This window comes from Lindgomyces ingoldianus (assembly GCF_010093535.1).
Source record: "Lindgomyces ingoldianus strain ATCC 200398 unplaced genomic scaffold BDR25scaffold_20, whole genome shotgun sequence".
NCBI classification, from domain to species: domain Eukaryota; kingdom Fungi; phylum Ascomycota; class Dothideomycetes; order Pleosporales; family Lindgomycetaceae; genus Lindgomyces; species Lindgomyces ingoldianus.
The window spans coordinates 844,138-853,700 of NW_022985181.1; the positions used below are offsets into that span (position 1 = coordinate 844,138).

The 9,563-nt window shown below is 39.2% G+C and overlaps 1 protein-coding gene across 1 annotated transcript in view; it reads right to left on the reverse strand.

Annotated features, from left to right (window-relative positions):
• BDR25DRAFT_288537 (HCP-like protein) overlaps positions 1–3,934 on the reverse strand; it is a gene marked incomplete at its 3' end in the record, with an annotated part of 4,888 nt that extends 954 nt beyond the window's left edge. Inside the window, exons 1-8 of the mRNA XM_033688398.1 lie at positions 3,822–3,934; positions 3,683–3,771; positions 3,411–3,636; positions 3,304–3,363; positions 2,946–3,257; positions 2,694–2,898; positions 2,005–2,637; positions 8–1,945 (exon numbers count right to left, since the gene is read on the reverse strand). Of these exons, the coding sequence (XP_033546473.1) occupies positions 8–1,945; positions 2,005–2,637; positions 2,694–2,898; positions 2,946–3,257; positions 3,304–3,363; positions 3,411–3,636; positions 3,683–3,771; positions 3,822–3,878 (3,520 nt within the window). The 5' untranslated portion in view covers positions 3,879–3,934. The remainder of the gene's footprint in view (positions 1–7; positions 1,946–2,004; positions 2,638–2,693; positions 2,899–2,945; positions 3,258–3,303; positions 3,364–3,410; positions 3,637–3,682; positions 3,772–3,821) is intronic.
• Between the last annotated feature and the right edge of the window lie 5,629 nt (positions 3,935–9,563).

The following is a 9,563-nucleotide window of genomic DNA, read 5'->3' on the forward strand; positions in this document are numbered from 1 at the left end:
AGGTTGCCTAGATTGTTGACTGTCAAGAGTGTGAAAATATGGTCTAGTCCCCATGCCTTCTCAAAGCCTTGTAGCGCTCGCAAGTACATCTTCTCCGCCTCGCCAAGCCGTCCCAGGTCCGCGTAGAGGGCGCCTAAGTTGTTGACTGTCGAGAGGGTTGATGTATGGTCTAGTCCCCATGCATTCTCTTTGCCTTGCAGCGCTCGCAAGTACATCTTCTCCGCCTCGTCAAGCTGTCCTAGGTCCGTGTAGAGGGCGCCTAAATTGTTGACTGTGTCAAGTGTTGATGTATGGTCTAGTCCCCATACCTTCTCTTTACCTTGCAGCGCTCGCAAGTACATCTTCTCTGCCTCGTCAAGCCGTCCCAAGGATTTGTAGAGGGCGCCCAAGTTGTTGACTGTCTCGAGTGTTGATGTATGGTCTGGTCCCCATGCCTTCTCAAAGCCCTGCAGGGCTCGCAAGAACATTCTCTCCACCTCGCTAAGCCGTCCCAGGTCCGCGTAGAGGACGCCTAAGTTGTTGACAGTCTCAAGTGTTGATGTATGGTCTGGTCCACATGCCTTCTCTTTGCCTTGCAGGGCTCGCAAGTACATCTTCTCTGCCTCGCTAAGCCGTCCCAGGGCTGCGTAGAGGACGCCTAAGTTGTTGACTGTCCCGAGTGTTAATATATGGTCTAGTCCCCACGCCTTCTTAAAGCCTTGCAGCGCTCGTAAGTACATCTTCTCCGCCTCGTTAAGCCGTCCCAGGTCTACGTAGAGCAAGCCCAAGTTGTTAACTGTCTCGAGTGTTGATGTATGGTCTAGTCCCCATGCCTTCTCATAGCCTTGCAGCGCTTGTAAGTACATCTTCTCCGCCTCATTAAGTCGTCCCAGGGATTTGTAGAGCATGCCTAAGTTGTTGACTGTCGAGAGGGTCGATGTATGGTCTGATCCTAATGCCTTCTTAAAGCCTTGTAGGGCTCGCAAGTACATCTTCTCCGCATCGTTAAGCCGTCCTAGGTCCGCGTAGAGCAAGCCCAAGTTGTTGACTGTCGAGAGTGTTGATATATGGTCTAGTCCCCATACCTTCTCTTTGCCTTGCAGCGCTCGCAAGTACATCTTCTCTGCCGCGTTAGGCCGTCCCAGGGATCTGTAGAGGGAGCCCAAGTTGTTGACTGTGTCGAGTGTTGATGTATGGTCCAGTCCCAATACCTTCTCAAAGCCTTGCAGCGCTTTTAAGTACATCTTCTCTGCCTCGTCAAACTGTCCCTGAATCGAACACACGTATCCAAAGTTATACAGAATCCAGTCCTTCCCATCTTTATCTAACCTGCCGTCAACAATAAATCCCCAACACCTTTTCAAGTGTCGCAAAAGCCGGCGCTGAGTCAGCCACGAGTGCTGCACATTGTTATTTGGTGCATGTCTGCCTACACACTCCATAGCCACCCCGGCCATCTCAGAATCCCATTCTTGGTTGACTATATGCACCGTCCATGAGTGCACACAGCTGTGCATCCCGTATCCCTGAGACTCAACTACATATCCTTTAGAGGACTTGTCTACATCTGCTAACCCGTAGTTGCATAGCACCCTCACTGCCTCGTTAAAACTCAGCTGATCCTCTGTGAGTTGACATAGCCATTGCGGTCCATCAGTCCTCCCTTCTCTCAGAAGCTCAAACCAGAGGTCTTGGTTATCAAAGTATGCCCACAGCTGAAGCAGCTTGAATGATATTTCGCTCTGCTGCTTGATGTGATCCAAAGATAGCTCCCATGTTGAATACAGTTGTCGGTCTTCGTATGTGCTTACTTCAGGGCTCATTTGTTGCAGCCTTCGCCATGATTCCCGGTACAGACAAAGGTAGTCAGCAAAGCTTGTCGCCACCTGATCAAGGTAGGCGCCCGCCGTAGCTAAGGCCAGTGGCAATCCATCCAGCTCTCTAGCAAGCTCGGCGGCCTTAGGATCTAGAAGGGTGAGCGTTGCATCTACAGCTCAGTACAGTACAAGAGTTCAAACAACTCACCGTCTATCACACCCTCGCGATGCGATGCATCAGACAGGATCTGCAGACTGTCGCGGACGTCTTCTAACTTGCCTACCTTCACGCGACGGCCTATACTGACCTTCGATGACCTTGTCGTGACGATTATCGAGCCATGGTGTGCTTCGGGCAGAAACTGCCGGATATCGACAACACTGGGATCCACATTGCCTGGCACTTTGGGGTTGTCGTAGTTGTCGAATACCATTAACCACTGCGTGTTCTTAGCATGCTCCAGCCACCGTTTAACTGCTGCTACCACTTCATCTTGCTTCTTATCATCTGTGAAAACACCTAACTGGCTGGCTGATGGGCAGTCCTGCAGGATGCATTTTGCTAGCCGTGAGTAGCTCTGCTTTACTGACACTTCGTCTTTGATGTTCAGCCAAAATATCGCCGAAAAGTCGTCTCGATGGGCTTTGGTGTATGCAATCGCCAGCTGCGTCTTCCCGATCCCGCCTAGGCCGTGCAGAGTGACTGCTTGACGACCGGCGCCCTTGCTAAGGGCCTTGTGCATTACAGCGAGCTCCGCTTGTCTCGCAACAAAGTGATCCGTCTCAGAGGCCTCAGGCAAGCTGAAGACGACAGAAAAGCCCTCTTCAGGATTGCTTCGAGCTATATACAGTTACCATCATCGCTATTATCGATAACTACATACTAGGGCAACATACCCGCATCAACTCTAACCTCTTCTTCCCATCGTAGGCTGATGACGCTGCCTGCACTTTCAACCATAATAAACAAATAGTCTGAAACTTTCTCATAGTCATTATCCTCTTTTGACTCGAACTTGACCATTTTTTTGTGGTCCGCATGGATCATGATCTGCTCAGCGTCGGCGGCGCCTGGAACGACCGCGGATGCTTTTGGCACCACCTATATCATCAGTACTTACGATACCTGCGGTCAACGTGAAGGCATACCATAATCGAATGACCCAGCGCTGTCGGAGTCTCGTACTCCTCGTACGCAAACTTCGTCATAAACTCCCCACTGATCGGCCCGTACTGCCTAAGCTGCTGCTGTAGCCATTCTGAGTCTCGCTCCAAATGCTCTAGCAGCCGGCTGGTGGTGGCCTTGTATACCGATGCCGCATTGACTAGCAGCTTTCCGAACTGCACTCCGTTGCCGCCCTGGTGAGGTGTGCCCATAAACATAATTCCGTACGTCGACGTCTTGATCGATCGGTGTTCTTCCAGTGCGCCTTTCCGCGCCGCGTCCGAGTGAATGAGAGCCTGGGCCTAGTCAGCTGTGTATACAACAGAGAGGAGTAAGACTGACGCCTTTGACGATGATGCCACCCAGGCTGTGCGCCACGAAGATTATCGGTCGTTTCGTGCTCTTCTACTGTCAGAACCACATCTTATGAATGCCCGCTCTCATCTCACATTTGTACGCTTTCTCTTGAGGCAGAGATCTGACACTAGCTGCTCTGCATGATCGTGGAGGAATTGGTGGCTAACGCGCTTGCCGTGCGTGTTCGCATCGTATCCCCAGCAGAATATGCGCGCATTTGGGATGTCCTTTGGTAGGAGATCGCGGAGCCAGTGGGTGCCGTTCGCTGCCGTCCAGGTCTCGTCGTGGTGCCCGTTCAAGCCATGGACAGCAACAATGCTGGGTATTGTCAGTACGGACTCTTGTGATGCTACGGATGGCTTACTCCACTGCTGGCTGCTCTCCCTCTGCCATGACCTTGAGACCATGGGCAGATGCCTTAGGCGGTTGCTGCGGCTTCGATGAGCTGCCCGCCTGCTACAGCGTCAGCCTGACAGAGGCAGGATATCGGGGTCGATAAGTACAGAGTCCTGATGATCCTTCCGGAATGGGTTCAGTCGCTGCCATCTAGAGTTCGCCATGGTTCAGGTGCAGGGTTCAACGATCTCCCCGAAGCTAAAGATTTGTGAGAATTGCTGGGTTCCATCATACTGGGCAGCCTATATTGACGCAGTCAGTTCTGCGCCGCTCCCATGTCTGTTCTGAAGCACGGGGCGCCAATCATGGCGCGGACACAGTCAGCCCTAGTTAACGTGTTACATCTATTGTGTGCATTAATCTGTGCAATGTCTTGGCGACGCCTCAAAATTTGCTTGCCGCTACTAAAAATGTATAAAAAGTTAAAATTTTGCCTGTAAAACCCTACAACTAACGTACACCACAGGCGAGTTGCTTACACACCTAAGTTGCTTGACGTGTTTTATCAGTAAGCTGCGCACATCAGTAAGCTGCGCACCCCACCAAACCGCGCGAAACCGCGTCCACACCTTTAACTATAGCTGAACAACTACAAGCTTAATCTCTAGCAAAAGAAGGTAAGCTTTAGCTTGCTCTTGTCTTAATTAAGTCTAACCCTTGTCTATTAATTTGTGCAGCTGCTGTAGCCTATAATATACTAGAATCTACCCTCTAAACGCGCCTTAGTAGTATTCTTCTAAAACACAAGATAATCTTAGTTAACTACAAGCTTTTGCTTATTAAAGAGTAGTTACTTATTTCCTAGATTCTAGACCTTAACTAATGCAGCTTTCTACTCTATATTATTCATATGTGTTAAATAGTAAATGTTCTACTTTAAGCACATAGCTAAGATCCTTTACTACTGCCTATAGGCAAGTGCTAGGTATTGCGCTTTGTTAACAGCTAGGTAGAGCTTTAGATAAAGTAAGACTGGAAGATACACTTCTAGCACACTCTTTATTAAAATCTAGTTAAGTTTAGAGCCTAGTTTAAGCTAGTAAAAAACATACATTAAACATATAAAATACTAAATAAACATACTTATAATTTTAATAAAATAAAATTTATAATAAAAGTTACTAGTATATTTAAAGTTGTTACTAGCTTTAAGACAATTAGTTAAGTAGTTACTATATAGCCTAGTAATTATAACTAGGTTACTGTCTGTACGCAGCAGCAGCGTCACGGCCTGGATACAAGCTATCGCGCACGAGCAGGATCACGTATCTATGTCACATGATGCTCGTGCGCGAACCTCTGTGCGCGAACATCTAGATATTCCCCTTTTCCTCTGTACAGAGGAAAAGACAGAGCAATAGAACCAGAAACATGTTGCCCCCACCCTCCTACTTTGTACGCTGTGCACACTGTACACTACTCTTACTCTTGCTACTTAAGTGCTTATACTATAAGCAGCTAGCTGACAAAGCCTATTTAACAGTTACTATAATTAAGTATATTAACATGTGTAGCTAGTTACTCTTACTGCTTATTATCTTATATAGAAAGCTCTATTAAGCTAGCTAGTATTATAATATCCCTAGCAACTAGATGCTTATAGCAAGTAATAACAGCTAAATAACTCACTGCCTTAGCCTAGCCTAGCTTAAGCACTTTAATAATTAGATAAGAACATGTACAGCAAGAGTCTATTACCTGCTTATAGTAGATAGCTATAGTAGCTATTTAACACCTAAGTTTAATTAGTGCTATAACTATAAAGAATAAAATTATTAGTTTTTATATGCTAGCTTACAGCTTCTATCTTCTACAGCCTCTAGATGTTAGCTATTTTACGCTTTTTAAGCAAGTATATAGACACTAGGTGTTAAAGCTTACTTATAGTTAAATTTTTTATATTAATAAGTAAAACTTTCTTAGCATCTATAAGCATATTAGGCCTATAGTATTTATAAGGTAGATAATTAAAAGTAGCTTTTAAGTAGTAGGCTTAGTTTTACACTATTTTAATTACATTTTATTATTACTTACTATTATCTAAACACTATCTTCTCTAAGGTAAAAAGCTAATAGTAAGAGGCGCTAAATAATAAAGACACTTTATATAGTTACTTAGCTATAGCAGTAGGCGTAGCTAATCTATAACTACTTTAGTTATTAATTATAAAGCTTTACTAGCTAAGTAATTACTTAGCTTATTAAAAGATGTTAAATAGTAATACACTTAGTAATAATTTTTATAAAGAAAAACACTAAGCTATGTTAGGCTAACTATTACTAAAAGTAAAAGAAGTAACAGCAACAGCAGTATATTGCTACAGAAGAGACTCTTACAGGCTAGGAAAGTTAGAGGCTGGCTGCAGAGGCTAATAGGTTAGTTAAGGTGGATGCGCAGGCTTAGGCATCGCGGGCATATCAACAAGCACCACCAACCTGCTTAAGGTGCCATGTACAAGGCTATAACAGGACTTCATGTAGAAGTAATTAGAAATATTTTATATATATATTTATATAGGTTTAATTTAGTTGCTGTTTAGTTATCTGTTAAAAAGGCGCACAGGGTTTAGTATAGTGCGCAGCTTACTAATGTGCGCAGCTTACTAATAAAACACGTTTCTTTTACTAAGACCTACTAAACTACTCTTTCTATACTAACGCATTCCTAACAACAGTACTTAGACATGCTAAAGAATATTAACATAGCTTATACTTTAGGCTTTTAAATAAAATAAAACACTTTTAAAGTAATATACTATAGCTATGTATAAAGTTTTTTATAAGAAATAAGAAATAACTAATATACTAAATAACCTTTATAATCTAATTCTATAGCTAACTTATAAAAGCTAAATAATAATAAAAAGTAGGTAATTATTAAGCATATACTTAAGCTATATGTATAAGAATTTTTCTTTTACCTAGTAACTATAGCTAATATAGCTAATTCTTTACACATAAAGCATAATTTAGGCTATATTAGCATAAACTAGCTTAGTACCTTTATAAAGTGTTATTTAAAGCTTAAAGTAAAGTTTAAAGTGTAAGTATAGTTAGTAAATATTTAGCTAATTATAAAGTCTATTTTACTAAAGTTATATATGTTATTATTCTAAATACTATACTTAGCTTTTATCTTCTTTATAAGGCTAAACTAGCTTTAAATTATACTAATATTTTTATAAAAAGCTTCTTTATAGTTATACTTAAACTTATACTTTACTTTAAGCTTTAGATAACACTTTATAAATATACTAGGCTATTTTATACTAATATAGCCTAGATTATACTTAGTGTGTAATAAATTAGCTATATTAGCTATAGTTACTAGCTAAAAAGAAAATCCTTATGTATATAGCCTAAGTATATGCCTAATAATTACTTATTTTTTATTATTATTTAGCTTTTATAAGTTAGCTATAAAATTAGCTTATAAAAGCTATATAGTATATTAGTTATTTATTATTTTTTAAAGAACTTTATGTATAGCTATAGCATGTTACTTTAAAAGTATCTTATTTTATTTAAAAGCCTAAAGTGTAAGCTATATTTAATATTTTTTTTAGCATGCCTAAGTAGTGTTATTAGAAATATATTAGTGTAAAAAGAGTAGTTTAGTAGAGTCTTAGCAAGAGTAAGTAACTTAGGTGTGTAAGCAACTCGCCTGTAGTGTATGTTACCTAACATCTCTTAATTTTAGTAAAATATTTCGCGCTATACAGAGGTGCTTTTAAAATGTAAGAGCAGGTGGCCTATAAGCACGCTAGTAGAGCTAAGGCTATCTATTCTAATTAGGAAGGTGCTCTTAAGTAAATAGATGTTAACAAATCTCTATTAAAACATAATGATTTCTTATTACACACCTAAGTTACTTTTTTACTAAGAGTACACTAAACTACTTTTTTTACACTAATACATTTCTAATAATACTACTTAGATATGCTAAAAAATATTAAATATAGCTATACTTTAAGCTTTTAAATAAAATATAATAACGTACTTCACAGGCAAGTTACTTACACACCTAAGTTGCTTACTTTTACTAAGACCCTACTAAACTACTTTTTCTACACTAATGCATTTTTAACAACACTACTTAAATATACTAAAAGAATGTTAGATACAGCTTACGCTTTAAGCTTTTAAATAAGACATAAAACTCTTAAAGAAACATGCTACAGCTATGTATAAAGTCCTTTAAAAGACAATAAATAACTATAGCGCTAGATAACCTTTATAAGCTAATTCTATAGCTAACTTATAAAGGCTAAGTAATAAGAAAAAGTAGGTAATTATTAAGACTATACTTAGGCTATATGCGTAAGGATTTTCCTCTTAAATAGCATTTATAGCTAATATAGCTAATTCTTTACACACTAAGTGTAGTCTAGGCTATATTAGCATAAACTAGCCTAGTACATTTATAAAGCATTATTTAAAGCTTAAAGTAAAGTTGTAAGCGCAAGTATAGTTAATAGATATTTAGCTTATAATAAAGCCTATCTTGCTAAAGTTGTATGTGTTATTATCCTAGATGCTATACTTAGCTTTAATATTTTTTATAAGGCTAAACCTGCTTTAAATTACTCTAAAACTTTTATAAAAAGCTCTTTTATAGTTATACTACACGTAAATGTTACTTTAAGGTCTAGATAACACTTTCTAAACATACTAAGCTAGTTTATGCTAATATAGCCTAGATTATACTTAGCGCGCAAAGAATTAGCTATATTAGCTATTAATGCTATTTAAAAGAAAAATTCTTACGCATATAGCTTAAGTATAGTCTTAATAATTACCTACTTTTTCTTATTACCTAGCCTTTATAAGTTAGCTGTAGAATTAGCTTATAAAGGTTATCTAGTGCTATAGTTATTTATTGTTTTTTAAAGAACTCTATGCATAGCTGTAGCATGTTTCTTTAAGAGTTTTATATTTTATTTAAAAGCTTAGAGCATAAGCTATATTTAATGTTCTTTTAGTATGTCTAAGTAGTGTTGTTAGGAATGCATTAGTGTAAAAAAAGTAGTTTAGTAGAGTCTTAGTAAAAGTAAGCAACTTAAGTGTATAAGCAACTTGCCTGTAAAGTACGTTACTTTTAAAGTAAAATACTATAGCTATATACTAAGCCTCTTAAAAAAATAATAAATAACTAATATACTAAATAATTATTATAAGCTAATTTTAAAGCTAACTTATAAAAGCTAAATAATAATAAAAAAGTAGGTAATTATTAAGCATATACTTAAGTTAAATGTGTAAGAATTTTTCTTTTAGCTAGCAGCTATAGCTAATATAGCTAATTCTTTATAGACTAAGAATCTAGGCTATATTAGCATAAGCTAGCTTAGTATGTTTATAAAGTGTTATTTAGAGCTTAAAGTAAAGTATTAAGTATAAGTATTGTAACAGCACAGGCAAGACAATGGGTCCGAATGCGGTGGGAATCCACTCAGAGGCATATAGGAGTGCGTGGGGACTTAGAACCTAGGAATTTCCATTAACACCTATAGGCCTTGTACAAAGGATATCAGAAAACTACTAAGCTAGCTACAGGGGCAAGGTGCGACTAAATACATAAGGGAATAGGGGTAACAGCAGGGGTCAGGGCCAGATCGGGGTCGGGGCCGATACGGGGACCTTCCGGGCCATCCAAGATGGAACGATTCATGAGGATTGTTACAAGTATAGTTAGTAAATATTTATCCTCTTTAAAAAAGATATATAAGTGCTAAGCTAAAAACCTTATACGTAACTAGATTGCTTAAAGTATATAACTACTAACGCTTATTATTAATAAAAAGTAGTAGTAATAAAGTGCGTAACTTTATATTAAAGTATAACGTACT